Source organism: Falco biarmicus, chromosome 1 (assembly GCF_023638135.1).
Source record: "Falco biarmicus isolate bFalBia1 chromosome 1, bFalBia1.pri, whole genome shotgun sequence".
NCBI lineage: Eukaryota > Metazoa > Chordata > Aves > Falconiformes > Falconidae > Falco > Falco biarmicus.
This window is the reverse complement of record NC_079288.1, coordinates 94,191,886-94,211,154: the sequence shown is the minus strand read 5'-3', so window position 1 is coordinate 94,211,154 and position 19,269 is coordinate 94,191,886. Positions and strand designations below refer to the sequence as shown.

Below are 19,269 nucleotides of genomic sequence, written 5' to 3'. Positions count from 1 at the left end.
TCAGCCTGTTATAATTGCTTTTGGTTTGCCAGCATTTACAGGTTGTGTAAGAATGCAACCAACTTCATGTTAGGAGGTTTAAAATGGAAGGGTCAGATTGGTATCTTCAGAAAAGCGGAAGTACGATTTCCATGTGTGAAGTAGATAATGCCTAACCTGCTTAAAAATCCATGTGCACAGGTATGCTACACTGAAAAAGAGGTTTCTTTTTTTTATTTTTTCAAGGGAGAAGTGGCATGTTTTGGTTTCAGAAGTTATTTTTACTTATTAGAGCCTTCCTCTTTTTACCGTGTAGTAGGTCTGGAATTCTTAGCAGTATTCTGCACAGAAATTTATCGTCTCAGAGTCTAACATTAAATGTAATATTATAAGCATCCTTAGATCCTTTGAGCATTAGAACACTGCCAAGCAATTTAAATCAAGTAGAGGTCTAAGTTTAGAATAGTGAAGCCTTTGTAACATTTATACAACAGCATTTATATTTCACTGTTCTTGTTTGTGTATCACATAGGTGAAAGTAATGTTTGAAGAACAAGTTCAAAGAAATTATACAGAACAACTGAATTTGAAAGTTGGCTTTGTTCAGTGTGTGTTATGACTTTGAACTTTATTTACACTACAAATGCATGACTTCTAGTGTTTTGAAAAAAATATCTTACATTAATTGAGGTCAAAACGTTGTACAAGTGCTAAGACTAGCAGGGACAAATACATAGTTGTGCTTTGTGGCAGATTGCAATTTCAGTAGGGCAGACTAGATATCTGTACACCCAAAAACAGAGATACAGAACATCTCTAGTTTGGATTATGGATAAAGGGCATCTATACATGAGCTGATAACATTTGCACAGCTTTCCACTGTACTATATGAAATTTTTTGGGTTTGGTCCCTGCTGGCTTAGGCATGTTGATGTGGCGTACTGTTTAGTGAAGGATTTTCCAGCATGGTGCTTGTTTCAGAAATGAAGTAATGAGCTTTGTCATAGAGAGGATCTATCTTGTTGGGGTGGTTGTGGGCTTTTTGTGGGTGTTCCATTCCAAATGCTTCCTGTAACTACAGAATCAAGAGTAAATGCTACAGCAGTGGTGTGTCTGAATTCCTTTTGGCTTCTCTTGCTATAAAATGCTATATTTTAGGAGTTTTGTGTTGTCATGCCTAGGCTCTGGTGAAGAGGAAAATAAGCGTTTGGCAGTACTTTTTTTAATTTTCTTTTTTCCTTCCTTTCTTGGTAGAATGCCTCTTTCCTAGGACAATCTGGCTGCAGGTACAAATGCTGGTTCACTGGCTTGTAGGAAATGGTTTTGCTAACAGATAGGGTTGTGGTCCCTGGCTACTTAAAACACTGTGATCCCTGTGGGAATTGCTATCCTCTTTGGGAAAATACTTATTAATTGCTAAAGTGTTAGCTCTGTCTTGTACTTAATTTTCACTTCTTCAGAATGCTTGTTTGTTCTCTTTGTAGATGCCGCTCAACCTTACTAATGCAGTGGCAACAGCAAGGCAGCTCTTGGCTTACACTGTTGAAGCAGCAAATTTTTCTGATAAGATGGATGTTATTTTTGTGGCCGAAATGATAGAGAAATTTGGAAGATTTGCTGAAAAATATAAAGAGGTAACTGGATAATTAGCCATCACTTTAAAAATAAAGTGTTTGTCCTTAAGAGTTCTGAGCAGTGAAACCTTCTCAACGTTAGATACAGGCACTGAGTTAGTGGATTATCAGATTCTATTCCATGTTTTTGTTTGTTTAGTAGGTCCCTGATGTTGCTGACCCATGGTCACAGACTTTGCATTCGCGCTGAGATGATCCAGCATTCACTGGACCTGTAATGTGAGTAACACCTCTGGTCAGCACTGGAGCAGGGAGATAGGTACAGTAAGTCTGTTTTTATTTAATATGGAGTGGGTCACACAGGTTTTCATTGGTATGTTCTTATCTAAAAATACAAATAATGAAAGCCTCAGAGATCCTCTCAATAATGAATAACACAAGACTTACCTTCTCCCCTCCCACCATGGTAGGCTGTCTTTATTCAGTATTGAGCTGTATCTCTAAGGTTTTCAGTATTCCTGTATCTTGCAGGATGTAAGACAAGACATTAAAATAAAATCTTAGAGAACGCTCATTGTTGGGGAGGAAAATGCAAGTGGCTGAATAGGCCCACCAGTGGGTGGGAACTCTCTGTTTCACTGCTGAACAGAGGTTATATTGATCTCACTGTACAGTGCATGTTTGGAAGTTGGAGACCACAATGCCTCAATTTTAAACTTGTGAAAGTAAAAAAAAAAGCCAAATTTTCCCATCCACCTTCAGCAAACCATAAATGCTGGTTCTAAATTCTTTGTGGAGCTCCTTGGAGAATTTTCAGGAAAAATCCCCTTTTCACAGTCATAGTTTGGAATTTTTTTAAAATATATTTTGGAGTTATACAAGCAGTTCATTGAATGGCTGGTTTTGTACACAGTTGAAGATAGAAACGTATTTTGGATTGCTGCGTGATTTGCTACATTATAAGGGTATTTTTTTCGTAGCTGTGACTTATTGTCTGGTGAGTGCCACAGTCTGGCATTACTTTGCCATGTTAGAAGGTAATAGACTATATTAATAAAATCTAAGTAAAATTCATAGGTAATTTCAGTCTTTGACAATGTATTTTTTTATCTTAATTTGTTTTATCTGAAGTCAACCTTTGATTTGCTGGTATATTCAAGGAACGTGAATTATTTCTTATTAGGGTATTGCTCAACAGACTTCTCCTTGACACTGTTTTTACTCACTTATACCATCTTATTGTCAGTTCTTTGGTTTGTGTAACAGTGGCTATTCTGAAAGATAAATACTGTAAATTATAAACAGCTTCATTTAATAGCTTTTTGATGTCAGAAGAAACAAACTCAAGACAAATATTCAGAAAATTCTTAGCAGATTGTCTTAAGTTTGAATGCAGTTGGGAGAACTTCCATGTACCTTGATAAATGGGGGGAAAGATAATGTGTAATATTTTCTTAAAAGTATGAAACATGAATCAGCTTGAGTCCTGTGAGTTCAGGATCTTAATCCTGATAATTTACTGTAAACCCACCATTTTTTGATGCATAAAACACGGTACCATTTTTCAAGTAGTAAGAAGTCGTAAAAAGCATCTTCAATTAACTTTGATTTGTTATTGAGAATTTAATGACGAGAGCTACACCCTGCAAATGCTGCTTGAGGCTCTGTGTTAGCTGTTAAAAATGTTTACTGATTGTAGCTTCTGTCTCTAAGACAGTTCTTAAAACAGTAAATATTTTTATAATCTTGTTCTTGCCTTTATTTTCAAAGACTTAAAAAAAGAACAACTAACTACTGTGTTCTCTCCTTATTAGTAATGTTCTGAAAAGAAATGGGGAAGCCTGGATGGTAAAGGACGTCTTCCCCACCCCACCCTGTCTGTCTCTATGCAGAAAATTCCACTCCCTAAATTTAGGCACTGTGAATTGCATTTTCATTTGATTCAACTAGAAAATACATGCACATTCACTTTTTGTGCAATATTTGTCACAGTTTCTTAAATGTTGTGAAAACCCAGTGTAGGTCAGTGCTGTTAATGTAGATGCTCATTAATTTTGGCAGAGTTGTGACCTAAATAAATGAATTCCCTTTACAGTTTGTATTTGTCTGTCATGCAGAAGGCAGTGTGTGCATAAACTTACAACAATGTAATTGGTGGTTTGAAAGCAGCTCTGGTACCTATGGGTATTTGCTGTCTCTCTTGTTTATAACCTGTGACCTTAAAACAGTTCATGCAAAACTGAAGGCAAAAAAGAAAAGGCAGACATAGTGAAAGGAAGAGAAGTGGAAGGGCTGTGTTAATTTTTGCCTTTGTTACACTTTCATTATTGTCTTCCCCCATACATGCAAATGATATTATTGTTGATTTATAGTTCATTTTAATGTAAACTATTTTAGATTTAAAGTTGATTATAAATAGTCCTTTTAAATAGTACAGTAGAACGTGGAGTATTACTCTTTTGGCTTGTAATGAAATATCTGTATTTCTCATGTTTTTGTTTTCCAAGTATAATGTAAACAGAGAAATTACACTGGCATAATATTTTTCTTGAATGAAGGTAAATGTCAGAGTCAAAGTATGTCAGTATCTCAGCATGACAAGCGGTGATTGAAATGGGAACAGCTAATTTCCTTTTGCCGTTTGTGCTGACAAGTTGCTTTGTATTTTCTGATAATGATTCTATTTGATGAACGCTTTCAAAGATATAAAATAGTCTTATTTCTCTTCCCTGTTAGCTTGGTGATGTGATGGTGGACATAGCAAGTAATATTATGTTAGCAGATGAACGTGTTCTGTGGATGGCACAAAGGGAAGCCAAAGCTTGCACTAGAATTGTACAGTGTCTACAGAAAATTGCTATGTATCGGCTTGCAAATGGAGCTCAAGTTTATTCTACTGTAAGTATAAATTTATTTATTTAGAAGACATTTTGCTGGCTCTTGAGTTTCAGTAGCTTTTTATTCCTCTTAATAGATGTTGGCATTATCTGAAATGCCTACTATTTCTGTAGGGAGAAGAGAAATACTCTGAACAGATTTATCCCTGCCAGATAAACAGAAACAGTTTTCTGGGTGTTTTTTCTGTTAAGGCAGAGAATTCCTTTAAGACTATTTATTATTCTTCCTGTGGTGTGTAAAGTTAATGAATGTTTGATTATTTTTCTTGTTGTCACAGTATTCTCCAAATATTGCTCTTGAGGCTTATGTAATAAAGGCTGCTGGTTTCACTGGGATGACATGCACCGTATTTCAGAAAGTGGCTGCATCAGACCGTACAGGACTCAGTGATTATGGGAGAAGAGATCCAGATGGAAATCTAGATAAACAATTAAGCTTTAAGTGCAATGTTTCAAATACGCTGTCAAGTCTGGCTTTAAAGGTCGGATATTCATTGTTTCCCTACTGACTTTGTAACATCTTAACTATGAATCATTTGGAAAGCAAGTTTATATAATTAATTTCTAATGTTAAAGTAGTGTTTTTACATCATCCAGAAAGACAGTGACAAGATAATTAAAATGACAAAGGATAGTAAAGTTTGATTATAGGTATTTTTTAATGGGTAAAATTTGTAATGAGTGGTGTGGTGTTCTTTATTAAAACTTTTTAAGTTGAAAGATGCTTTCTCAGACCTTTTCCTAAGTGTGGAAGTGGAAATGCTTCCTGGTTCATAATAAGATTTGGCTTTATTTTGCTGTATTTTCACCTTCATTACAAATTAAATGAGATATTACCAGTCTCCTTAAATACCTGAAATATCTGAAAATCTGCTCAGAATGATACTGTAATTAAGCATGAAGTAGAAAAGAGACCTGAAAGGTTGATTTTATTTCTGTATGTGTGCATACACACATATATATGTGGATGTGTATAGAGCGGAAACACTTCTGCATATTCTGTAAAAGTATTTTTTCAGTTACATTCCCCAACATACCAGTTTACTTTTATCACTTAATTTGCTTGAATGTCACTGCAGGGTGTATGTTTGAAATCATATTTATCTAATTCTATGAAATTACATGCATGCTTCCCTACCCAAGTGTAATTGATATGCAAGTTACTAAAACCTGTTTGTATACAGCATTTCATTTTGAATGGTACTAATGTACAACTACAGCACTTCTGTTTGTCTGCTTGTCTGGGTTTGCTGCTTCTAATGCCAACAGTCTAATCTGGAAAACTCTTCTAATGCTTTACTGATATCAACTTCAGCTTTACTTTCTGTAACAAATAAGGTAACTACACAATCATAACTTTTTTTTTCTTTTTAAAAATGTGTTAAGACTTTAATAACCTGATTCAACTATTTTATCATGGATTACTTGGAAACACTGGGTTTGCCAGAATACATAGTCTGTTAAACACATTCATCTCTTAACACTGTTCACTTGGAGGAGTTGCTAATTTAATCTCTATAAAGAATTTCATTTTCAGTTTAAAAATCTGTTTATTTCTAGAACACAATTGTAGAGGCTTCTATCCAGTTGCCAGCTTCCCTTTTCACCCAAAAGCAAAAAAGAGAAATCAGACCAGCTGATGAGTCTGTCTACAAGCTTCAACTTATTGCATTTCGCAATGGAAAGCTTTTTCCAGCAACAGGAAATTCAACAAATCTGGCTGACGATGGGAAACGTCGTACAGTTGTAACACCAGTTATTCTTACCAAGATAGGTTTGTTTTTTATTACTGCTTTCCTATTATCTTTATAAATTAGAAACATTTTTTACTCCTTTGTTTTGACTAGTGCATATCTCATAAACAATTTTTAGCATCTAATCTCTTACTTGTTGAGAAATTTATGTGCAAATATATTTCTTTTGTAACAGATGGTTTAAACCTAGCCAGTCACCATGTTCCCATAAATGTGACACTGCGGCGCATTGCGCATGGAGCAGATGCTGTTGCAGCTCAGTGGGACTTTGATCTACTTAACGGACAAGGGGGATGGAAATCTGATGGTTGTCGCATTCTTCTGTCCGATGAAAATATTACTACCATTCAGTGCTACTCCCTCAGCAACTATGCCGTTTTAATGGTATGACACTTAAAATTACATGTCTCACTAGACATAAGAAACAAATCCTCAGTTTTTGCTTGTGTTGATACAAATGTTGATGTAAGATGAGATTTGAGTAGAGTTAATCGCTGAATGTACTACATGCAAAAGAATTTTCACATGAAAAGTACTATATTATAGGAAGCCATTTTAATGAACTGCTTAACCAAATGAGCTTTTGTGAACTTCAGTCTAATAATGACAGTTTTAAATAAAGAAAGGTAACAGTCAAAAAAGTCCATCTTCTCTTGTTAGACTATGTTTGTTAGTTCTTTCTGTTGACAGAAGTGTTTGCCCAGGTTGTGGTGTGTTTTTTTCCTGTGATCCATAACCAGAGATGGCAATTTCACTGCAAATTAGCTATTCATTCACGAGTACATAGGTCTGTGACCAGAATACATGGACTGAAAAAGGAAAAAAAACCCAAAAAAACCAAACCCCAAACCCCCACTTAATTACTCTCCAAAATATCCTTAAAATGTTGCTTGAAATATTGCTTAAAAAATGGTATCTGAACTCTAGTGTTAGCATATTGATGTCAATTAAATGGTTAACCACTTCTAAAATGTGACAGTTAAAGGAGGGAGCAAGACACTTTCTTGTAGTGCTCTTCAGTTACGAAGTTAGATTTCTTCTTGGTCTGTTCTCAGAGCTCTTCATTTCAGAATTTGGCTTGGGAAGTTTCCCCTTTTGCAGATGGTGACTGCTACCCTGCTTGTCAGTCATCACCACAGATGCTAAATGATAAAATGTGATGTGTAAAAATGGTAGGCTAGTAGGAAGCTGAAGTAGTAAGAGGTTTAGGAAATACTGTTATGTGTAAATTTGGTATGGGTTTTATTGTAGTAAATGTGATCTGTGTGGAATTAAATTAATATTATGTAATCGTACATGGAAGAAAGAGGATTCTTTTATGACGATCAGTGCTTGAGACTTTGCTGGTTTTGGTTTGTGACTCAAATTTTCAAAAATCTTCCTTTTAAGATAACTAAATAGTTAATACAACTACGTAAGATAACTAAATAGTAGAGTTGCCAAGCTGTTGAAGAGCTCTAAAAGAGGAACTTTTCATCGTGCCTCTGAAGGTACTGGTTTTTAAATGACTCCAAACTTTAACAATCGTGATTCCCTTCTTTGATATTTTTAAAATATACAATCCTTTCCTAAAACATAACAGCATTCTTTAAAACGGAATTAAACTTCATTTGTATGTGTAGTATGCATGTAAAGAGAGATGATGGTTTAAATTGGTCACATTTCTGCCATCTGGAGGAAGAAAAATGAAAAGCATATTCAATCTCCTGTGGTAAATGACTATTTCTAAATTAATACATGGTCAGATTACATCAGTATCTTATTGTGAGTTATATAGAGAACTGTTAACAATCAGAAATCAAAAAAGCTGGAGGAAGGAGCAGCTTGCTTTCTTTTCTGCCAGTGGCTCTCGTTATATGCCTGCTCAAAATTAGTATTCCTTAAATATTTAGCTACTTCCCAAAATGTTAGACTGGAGAGGAGGGGGTAGGTTGAGAGGGACAGAGTAATGTTCATCTGATAGGTGTTCCTTGCACACAGTTAATACACTACAAAAGCTCTGGATGTCTAAAGTGGCTGCTAAAAAATGTTTTCATAAAGCCTATCCATATATTAACTAAAAAAGCCATAACAGCCTAGTTCATTTATCAGCTTTCATAGCGTTGTGAAAGTCTGCGTTCTGGTCCCAGGCTCTTAGGAAATTCTTTTGGGTTCAGTTTTAGAAGTTTGTCTTTTAATTCAACAGTTGTCACTAACATCAAATATATGAACAGCAGGGGCAGGAAGAACGTGAATGCAATATTCCATCATTTTGGCTGGGTGGAGAATGACTTAACCAGAGTTATGTCACTCTTTCTTAGTCTACTTTACTTTAGTACATATGTGTTTAGAAGAAAGCAGGTTATGTAGTGACCCATCTTCATATGTTTCAGAATATAATGTAAAGTCTTCTCTGATGAGGAAACCCATAACTGAGTGCCTAGTTTTCTAATCTAGTGATTTAGGAAGATACAGATACAAAATTTTGTGTTTATTTGGAAATTATTTTAACCAATTTAATAGTAGAAGAGATAACCAGGAGGCTCAGCTGAAATTGTGGTGTTAGAGGCCTGCATCAGAGGAAAAAAAACCCAGCAATGATAGTTGAGAAGAAACAGCTCAGCTAGTCGCCTGCAAACGCAACAATGTTGTTCTTAATGTCATCCCTACTGTTTTGCTGTCATTCCTTTTTACTACATTACTACTTAGTATCGGTTTAGTTCAGAACATTATTAGCTCCTTTTAGGATGTCTGATTTAAAAATGTCAGTGCAGTCAGCAAGAATGCCATTGACTCAGTGGGGTCAATGTCTTTGCTAGGTACGCTAGGCATATTGAGTTTTCTCAGATGTTTTAGAAGATCTACAATAATCTTACAGAGCCATAGAATGGTTTGGGTTGGAAGGGACCTAAAATAATCATCTAGTGCCAACTGCCCTGCCATGGGCAGGGCCACGTTCCCCTAGACCAGGTTGCTCAAAGCACCATCCACCCTGGCCACCGGGCCTTGAACACTTCAGGGATCTTGTGATTCTGTAGGCCTTGTTCTTGAAGTTCACACCAATATGCACGTGACCTCTTGTTACCTGTCACCAATCTGGAAGCAGCAAATGGAATTCTCCTGCAGTTTCTGTTCTCAGATGCTCACCGCCTTTGTGTGACAATACATTTGCTTATGCCTGTAACAGCAGTAAGTTCCTAGGGATCTCCAGCTGGATATCAACCAGGCCACGGGTTGAAATAGAGTGTTGAAATCGGATGACACTGGCTGCCTGAGGCATAATATTTATGATCTTTCCCAAAGTGTTTTTCCAGGTGCCAAAGAAAACCAAATACAAAAACAAACTGACAATCTGATTAAATTAGTTGGAAATGAGGTTGGTGAGTTAGTGAGGAATAACAAATTCATATTCTGATGAAAGAACAATTGAAGGAGTGGTGAAGAGACTTCTGACTGTAATTTAATTGTAAGTCTCAATTCAAGAACTCTTCTCCTGTCCATGAAATCAGCTTATCGGTCTTTAACCTTAAACAGATTGCCTATCACCGATTTTCCTCAAAAGAAACGGAACCTTCCTCCTAATGGTCTGCTGTTCTTTGTGAATTTGTTCTCATCTCGCCCAGCACATTTTTGAACTTGGCCAACTCTAGAGGTTTAAGAGTGACTCACTCAAAGTTATAGGTGAGGGAAGTTTGTGTTTCCTGTCTGTTTTGAAAAATTACTTTTAAGTCTTAGTTAAGCAAATTTGTTTTATTTTGTGTTGGAAGGGACTGAAGGTTTGGGGTTTTATTTGGTTTCTTTTTCATTGCTGTTAGGGTAATGGACCTCTTGTAAATTGTAACTGCATCCAAATAGAATAATTTCTTCTTGCTATTCTTGTTAGTAAATGAAAATGTCACTCCTTTGGTGTTATTTGAGATACTGCCATGCTTTAACAGTCCAAGGTTCCATTTGATGCTTATTCCTTCTGCGAGATTTTGGCGGGTGCATTCAGAAAACTTTAATGATGCTAAAGAGCTGTTGAATTGTGTTTGAGTTATCAACTAGCTGTTCTGGTCAAACACTAATCATAGAAAAGCAGTCTGGTAGGGACAATCAAGTGTCATTTGGTACAATTACCTACTTAAAATTTGGTCACCTTCAAAGTCTGATCATACTGCTACAGGTCATGTTCAGTCAAGCTTTGAGTATCTCCAAGGACAGAGATTACAGTCTCTCTAGGCAGTACGTGACCACTTTTAATCAGAATTCTTTTTTTCCTGTATCTCATTTGGAATTTTCCATGTTGATGATAATGTCCATTGCCTCTCATCATTTCATGGTTCAGCTCCAAGAAGGGTTTGACTCAATCTTTTTTATACCATCCCAGTAGATCGTTCAGTATCATAATGAGATTTCTCCCATCTTCCTTTCCTTAAAGTCACACAAACCCAGCTTTTTCAAGCCTTAGGCATTGTGTGCTTCAGCCTGCTAATCCTCCCCAGTGATGTGTTAGACTTGCTCCGTCCAGTATGTCAGTGCCTTTCTTGTGCTGGGGAACCTCAAATTGAAGGCAGTTCTGCAGAGGTGGTCTCACAGTGCTGAACAGAAGGGAATAATCAATTCACCTGCTTGCTGTGCTTTTGCTAGTAGAGAGGAGCGTGGCCTTGGGTTGTGGGCTACATTGCTGACTTGTGGTCAGCTTTTGTCTACCAGTACCCTCGAGTGGTTCATTGATTGCTTTCTAATCAGTCCAATGCCCAGCACATATTTTTGCATTTATGGGGTTGTTCCATCCCAGATGCAGACCTCTTAACATTTTCCAATGCTAAATTCTGTGATGTTTTATCAGCCCGTTTCTCTGGGTCACCAACATACCTCTGAATATCTTCCAATCTAATGATCAGTCTCCCAGTCTATAGCATCATCTGCAGTCTTGCTGAGGGCACTTTCTGTAATGTTCTTTGGGTTGTTGCAGAAGATAATAATCATAACTGAAACACATTTTTTTCCCCTACATGCTATTCATACAAATATTTTAAGAAGAAAATGGTGTGTGTCTAGAAGCTGCTAAATTCTTTGTATCTTCAAGCATATATGAAGTTTAAGTGTTCTGTAAGATGGGTGACTGCATTTATAAAGGCCAGCCAGAATAGCAGGTAATTGTGGAAGAAAGCCAGGAACATCAAATAATAAATAATTGGAGGGTCATGTTTGGGGCATGGGACAACATTTCATCTAGAAGGTTTCTGTTACTATTTAGTTTGTGTTTCCTCTGCTCTTCCCCTGCCCTCACAAAATGAAGAGATAAGGTGAACTAATTCTGATTTTGTTTTTGTTGTCAGGACTTGACAGGAGCTGAATTATATACACAACCAGCTGATCTTTTGCATCCTGTAATTTATGCCACTGCCATGGTTTTGCTAATGTGCCTGTTGATGATCATCGTCAGTTATGTATACCATCACAGGTATGAATCAATATCACTAGACTAAAAAAATTAGCTTCATAGTGCTTAGGACTACTTTTTCATAGGAACACGATATAATCATCTGGATTTGGGTTTTTTTCCTATTAAAAATTTTGATGCAAATTGACAGTTAAGCAAGTAGCTTTTTTCATGTTTTTGGGTATGACAGTTTAGCTCTCATAACCATGTATGTCTTTAATTCTTCACTTCTGCTTCGTGATGGAAGAGACCCTCAGGAATGGTGGTAGAATTTCACAATTGGTTCAGCCTTTTACATTTCTGTTGATATGAAACCTGGAAACCTAAATTTTTTTAATCAGGCCCCAAGTTGTTGTATAAAGCTAGGTAATAGAAGGGTGTGTTAATTTCTTGTGAGGAAGACCAGAGACTGTATTTGATTTAAAAGTACATTTTAGTCAATCATTAGCAGTAACTATGTATCATTTATAACAAGTGTCTCTTGCTAGTTACAATCATTGCTATTGAAAGGCAATAATGTAGCTGTGTCTTATGTTGTCTGATTTGTTTCTTTTAACAGTATGATCAGGATCAGTGTAAAAAGCTGGCATATGCTAGTTAACCTGAGCTTTCATATTTTCCTGACATGCGTGATGTTTATTGGAGGCATAACTCAGACCAGGAATGCCAGCATTTGCCAAGCAGTAAGTAAACATGCAAAAACACCTGAAAAAATTAGTTACCAGCTTCATACTCTTATATATGTATATGCCACTCCTTGTCTCCTCCAGAACAGCAGTACTGGCACAGGCGTTTTCGTCAGAATGTAAAATTTAGAAAAAAATAAATAAATATCAGCCTTTTGAGTTCTGTGTTTTAATCCAGCCATGAAGATAAAACTAGTTTGTAACTTTAAAAGTGGAAAGGTTTTCTATTGTGCTTCTGAAATATTTTTTCCCAATATATACTGTTGCAAAAAAAAAAAAAAAATTTACCTGTTAGTTACGTTTTTGAGAATTATTTGCAATTATTTTATAGGGCTGTATGTGGCCTTTACAGACCATGTGAAAACCTGATTTCCACAGATACTAAAATATTAATTTCCATTTCCTCAGTATAACATTAAGGGAGGTAAAGAGAAGTGTTTCAAGTGAAAGATCCATGCTTTCTCTAAACAAACATCACTAGCTTAATTGAAACTCTTCTTTTATAATTACTTATTTTTCTAAGATTTGGCCATTTATAATTCAGTTGCAGTATTTCAGTATAATAACAGTTGCTGCTTTGGAATGATATCAGTGAAGTTTTCTCATGTTTTCTTTTTTCCATCCAGTGATTCAGAAAATCTAATCCCTCACCACAATATTCCATGGTTCTTTTTGTTTGAATTTACAGGAGGTATTAGGTTGACAGTTCAAACTGTTGCAATGGAGTATGTCCCTGATTTTTCTCCTACAGATACAAAGAGAATGCTAGTCTGTGTGCATGCGTATGCGTGTACACACACACACATATATATGGAGATGAGGAAATAGTTTGACAAACTGTAGGTGGTCTTGCCTTCTTGGACACAGTAATCCTCTAAGAGAAATTGTATGATATGGATAGGTTATTTAAGGGTTGTACTTCTACTGGTAATTGAATCTTGCAAAAAAATCACCTCCATTTATCTTAACAGAAACTAGTGTCACCTCTTCCATGCGTTTGTGCTGTCATTTAAGGGATGTATGAAATCTTCTTGCAATCACTTTGTCTCAGTGTTGGCTTCTAAGGAAGGAAATGCAGGACAACCAGATTGTGTCTTTCCTTGACAAAATCCCAGGGACTTGGGAATTCCTGGAACTTCTTTTAAGAAAGCAATGTTCAGTTTATAAAATAATGCAGATGCAAAAGGGTCCGACAGACAACCATTTTCTTAACAGTAGTGCCCAGTCAGTCGGTGAGGCTGACTTTGCGTTAATGCTCGGGCAGGTTAAATAGCTGAAGTGTAACACTTTTGTGTGTGTGTGTGTGTGTATGCGTGCATTATGTTAAAGTTGCTGATGAGCATTAGGTGTCTGTATTTTGCCACCTGCTACATAGTTACCATAATATCTGTAGCTTGCTGTTCCCTTACGTGTCTCAATTTAAATAATAACCGTAACAACAAGACACTTTTAAGTGTTTTGTAATATGCAGTTTCCTGAAGTGTATGATTGATGTGTAATCTTAAAAATGCTGGCCAGCAGAGTTCTTCCCGTGTTAAAGTTTTGCTTCCACTAGAGGCAACTGCAGCTAGGTAGCCTTTCTAGATTCGGACAATATGAAGACGGGTGTGCATTAACCTGTTTTACTTTTTTGAAATCCACAAGACTTGGTATTTAAGGACAGTCATACTAAAATAAGGTTTTCTCTTGTCTTGAACTGAGCTTTTGAAAATTCAGGCTTTATATGAGTTGCATGTTAAATGATAAATCTTTAACTTGGTAGAAAGGAAATGTTTGGGGGTTCTTTTTTTTTTTTGTTTTGTTTTTTAAGGTTGGGATAATTCTCCATTATTCCACTCTTGCGACAGTACTGTGGCTGGGAGTGACATCTCGTAATATTTACAAGCAAGTAACCAAAAAAGCAAAAAGATGCCAGGATCCTGATGAGCCACCTCCTCCACCCAGACCAATGCTGAGGTGAGCGTGTTGTTTGTTTTTGCACAACTCATTATTTCCCAGGCTGCTATGCCTATATTCTGACTAGAAAATATTAACAGGTCACCGCTGGTTTTTTCTTTCCAGGTCTGTAAGGTCCATTCCAGATTTTTCTGTTCCTCAGCATTATGTTCAGGAGGATGAGGTGAAGGATGATTGGTCTTAGCATGTTACTCTTGCAGTGCTCTGTTTCTGATTTGTAAATTAAGAAATTGGTAGTGTTTCAGCATCACCGCTAGAGCTTCGGTTAGGACTTTGGATAGCAACACAACACTCCCCATTAAATATCATAGAAGAAAGAATGTGGGTAACTGTGTTACCACACAACTAGCAAACACTGCAATTTAAGCAAATTTTAATAGGTTTTCCAAAGATTGCTTACAAATAATTTGAAAAACAGGTGTCACTCATTATCAAGTGAAAACAGTGTTCTTTGTGAAGCATTCCTCTCATAAATTTTATTTCTGAAATCACTGAAATAGGACAAACTAATTTGCTGTGAAATTCATCTTATGTGAAGTATTTCTAATAGAAAACGTTAACATACTCTGCTCCTGTATCTTACTGAGCCTCTGGATAGGAATTAAAAACTGCTAAGCTGAAATTCTCCACAAGGTGGCAGAAGTTGATTAACTTTGATTAGTTATCGGCAAATACTTAAAAAGCTTGATTTTAAAGTACAGGGAGTGCAGAAAATTAGAAACGCTTTTCTGAGTATCAACTACAATTTGCAGTACTATATAAAAGCATATAGAAATATTTAATTGGTAAGTTAGAAGGTTAATATTTATACCACTTAAGTGCTGTCTTTGCTTTCCTTAGCTTTTATTATTTTTCTTTTAAGAAAATGTAAATCTCTTGTGCTCACTGTAGCATATTATCTCATGCCCATCACCAACTGTGTGCCTTCCAGCAGGGTACTGAGTAGCCTTTTTTAACATCTCTTGTGATTTATTATTTTTTTTTCCCATCCCGTATTATTCGTCATGGAGTTCTTGCTTTGGAAAATGTTACAGTAAAATTACCAGTCTCACAGGCTCAGCTCTGCATAGACATAAATATGTACATACCACTTCAGATCTGGACACCTCACCTGGGCACTGGCAGTAACTCTGGAGACAAGTTCAGAACAGACCAAACATGCTTCATATTTTTCAGCTTTTCTCAATTCCAACTTGCAGATCAGGGATTTCCTCAGTCAGATAGATTTGTGGTGGTTTTGCATGGGAACAGCCATAGAAGGATTTGGTTTTTATAATACAAATACTGAGTGAATGTTCTACTTAAAAACACATTTACTTTTTTTTTCCTGTTATTATTGTAACACCTCTTGTTTACTCATGTCATTACGTTTGTTTCTCTATTTGATCTAACTTAAGGACAATTTTTAGCTCATACAACACTCGCCCCCAAAATCTCAGTATTACTGCATTTCCTCTAGCATGCTTTGTATATGTGTTTTATTTACTATTGTGTTCATACAGCTCCTTGTAGTATGACAGTTTTGGTTTGTAATTTGGACTCTTAGGAATTGCTGAAGACTTACAGCGATACATGTGTGCACTTTTCTCCTTTTTTTTTTTTTTTTTTTTGGTGTTGATACTTCATATCTTGGTATGATTCAAGGCCAGTTGTAAACGTGTTCCTTCAATACAGCAAACTGAACTATGTCTGCAAACAATCCATATTGTTTCACTCTCCCACAATTTACTGGGTATAGAACCAGCTCCACCTATCTGTTTGCTTTGAGTAGCGGTGCATCTTTGAGGCAGTGATTTGTAGTGAAATTAAGTAGAGTAAAATCTACCACAAAAATCTGTTTCATCTGGCCAGTTCCCGATTGCTTCATCAAGATACGGAATAAACCAATAACAGAATTATCTTTGTGGGATTCAGCAATTAGTGTACCTAGACTTCCAAGAAAGAATTGTTTTGTGTCTCAAGTGAGACGGCAGTAACTGCAGGTGTATAATCTGAAATGCAGTGGACAGATCCAGGATCATCAGAATAGGTGTCTCCTGTTGACAAAACAAACTACCTGTCCATATGTCACAGTAGCAGTTTTCACTGACTGTTCTGATTTGAATTTGGACTGGATTAGCATAAGATGCAGGACAGAGTGCCATTAACTGGAATGATTTTCAGTAATTATTGATCTGCCGTTAAAGAATTCAGTATGAATTCATAGAAACTGGAATGAAAAGCTAGGGACTCCAACAACATATACCCCCATCCTGGTGAAGGCATACAGTTTTCATTACCACCACCACAGGAAATGGGAGGTGTATACTATGAGATTAGAGAGTCCATTAAAAATAATGACATGAAAACACCAGCAACACCACCCCTCAAAATCCCTCAACCCAAAAAAAACCAAGTAAAAAGAGTTCTTATAGCTGATCTTCTGAATGGTCATAATATTAGACAAGTTAACCTCTGGAAAAAGAAACATACCACTTACTATTTTCCTTCTAATATTCTGTATTCTCTTGCAACAGTTTACAGCTTCTGACTATCAGCTTTTGCTCCTTCCTTTTAACCATGTGTACCTTTGCTCAGTGCCTGCAAGGGAGGTGAGCAGCTGGGAGAGAGATGCTTTGCAACAGGAGGAAAAAAAATCTGTAGTGAGGCAGAATTAGACTTAGAAAAAATATATATTGCCGAAGCCCAAAACCGATTCACCCTATTTATTTTGTTCAAGAACTTACATATTTCCAGAATCCTGAAAAGCTCTCATTTCCTTCATGGTAACTGAATAAAACCATTGCCATTAAGCAGCCACTGATATATCGGCTTTACTTTTTAGGTTCTACCTTATTGGTGGAGGGATCCCTGTCATAGTTTGTGGAATAACAGCAGCAGCAAACATCCGAAATTACGGCAGCAGACCTAATGCTCCTTAGTAAGTACCGTATACCCGAGAGCTCTGTCGTAAGATTTCACATGTTTGCTTTTCTAAGTACTTGTTGCAATTCAGATTCTTCTAGAAAATGTAACACAGCCAAGATCATTTAAAAGTACAGCTATGAACTGATAAAGCATAAATGACCAGTGAGAAGACAATAATTTTCTTTGGTTTGTTTCTTTTCTAGTTGCTGGATGACTTGGGAACCTAGCTTAGGAGCGTTTTATGGACCAGCTAGCTTTATAATTTTTGTAAATTGTATGTATTTTCTCAGCATATTCATACAACTAAAACGTCACCCTGAACGTAAATATGAACTTAAGGAACCCGTTGAGGAACAGCAGCGTCTGGCCACCAATGAACATGGAGAACTGGCTCATCAGGATTCATTATCTGTGTCACTAGTTTCCACATCTGCTCTGGAGAATGAGCACAGTTTCCAGGCACAGCTGCTGGGAGTGGGCCTCACTTTGCTTTTGTATGTTGCTCTGTGGATCTTTGGAGCTTTGTCAGTTTCCCTGTATTACCCCATGGATCTGATCTTCAGCTGTTTTTTTGGGGTAACATGTTTAAGCCTCAGTGCCTTTCTTATGGTGCACCATTGCATTAACAGGGAAGATGTCAGGCATGCTTGGATAACGACTTGCTGCCCTGGAAGGAGCACATATTCAGTGCAAGTAAATGTGCAGCCTTCCAGTTCCAGTGGAACCAATGGAGAGGCCCCTAAGTGCACCAACAGTAGCGCAGAATCTTCGTGCACAAATAAAAGTGCATCAAGTCTAAAAAATTCCTCTCAGGGCTGTAAACTAACTAACTTGCAAGCTGCAGCGGCTCGGTGCCACCCTGCTTCTCTGCCATTGAACACAGGTCCTCAGCTTGATAACAGTCTCACTGAACATTCGGTGGATAATGATATCAAAATGCACGTAGCTCCCTTAGAGGTACAGTTCCGGACAAACGGACACCCAAGTCGGCATCATAAGAACAGAAGCAAGGGACATCGTGCTAGCAGACTTGCGGTATTGAGGGAATATGCCTATGATGTTCCCACAAGTGTGGAAGGGAGCGTGCAGAACGGCTTACCTAAAAGTCGACAAAGCAACAGCGAAGGGCATTCGAGGAGCCGAAGAGCCTATTTGGCATATAGAGAACGGCAGTATAACCAGTCCCAGCAAGATAGCAGCGACGCTTGCAGTACGCTTCCAAAAAGTAGCAGAAATACTGAAAAAACAGTAGGTACCAACAACAAAAAAGATCTTCTAAGGAAACCAATAGCAGTTGAACTTGAAAACCAGCAAAAATCTTATGGCTTAAATTTAGCCATTCAGAATGGACCACTTAAAAGCAGTGGACAGGATGGACCCCTGCTCACCGCAGACAGTACTGGCAATATCAGAACTGGGTTATGGAAACACGAAACTACTGTGTAGCACTATAATTCATTGCCGCACGAATCCGTATGAACTGTGATTACACATTCCTTCAAGCTGTTAACGCGTCTAAAGACTGTTTACAAACACTAGGTACTTTATGCAGGGAGGGAACAAAGATAATCTGCCAAGCAAAAGATTGTATGCATTATTGTGTTTTCTGTTCTTACAAACATGAACTCTTGGTATCTTGTGAATATTTTTTTTGAAGCGTCAGTCTTGAGAGATGCAAAACACAACTTTGTACATTGCTATTTTTTACCTGTAACCCTGCCGATGTGTCCACAACACATTTCAAATTTGTATTTAAATGTATAATAAATAGTATTTTCCCCAGCAGCCCAATGTTGCACTTACTTGTTGGGTTTTTTAAAGATTACTGCACTGAATGTCATCTTGATCTTACTATTTCAGTATCTGAAACTTAGAGGAGTTTCAGTTACAAAAGAAAATATTTGGTGCCTGAAACAGACAATGCAAATAGCTCAATTAGTTGCATAAAGCCTAGAATTTGCTTGAAATGAAGAAGCTACATTTTAAAGAGATTTTTAGTATGCAGGCAACTTGCTTACTCAAAAATCGTCGTCTTGTACTTGCTGCATAAGTTATGTTTTTAGATGGTTTATTTTAATGCACTTGCACAGAGTTTTAGTTTACTTGGTA

General features: G+C 36.9%; 1 protein-coding gene across 1 annotated transcript in view; it reads left to right on the top strand.

Moving 5' to 3' along the window:
* Positions 1-18,945, top strand: part of ADGRA3 (adhesion G protein-coupled receptor A3) — a 56,664-nt gene extending 37,719 nt beyond the window's left edge. Inside the window, exons 10-19 of the mRNA XM_056348724.1 lie at positions 1,464-1,613; positions 4,290-4,451; positions 4,729-4,932; positions 6,011-6,224; positions 6,380-6,588; positions 11,508-11,632; positions 12,171-12,294; positions 14,108-14,253; positions 17,078-17,173; positions 17,364-18,945. Coding sequence (XP_056204699.1) covers positions 1,464-1,613; positions 4,290-4,451; positions 4,729-4,932; positions 6,011-6,224; positions 6,380-6,588; positions 11,508-11,632; positions 12,171-12,294; positions 14,108-14,253; positions 17,078-17,173; positions 17,364-18,606 — 2,673 coding nt within the window. The 3' untranslated portion in view covers positions 18,607-18,945. The remainder of the gene's footprint in view (positions 1-1,463; positions 1,614-4,289; positions 4,452-4,728; positions 4,933-6,010; positions 6,225-6,379; positions 6,589-11,507; positions 11,633-12,170; positions 12,295-14,107; positions 14,254-17,077; positions 17,174-17,363) is intronic.
* Positions 18,946-19,269: the final 324 nt, after the last annotated feature.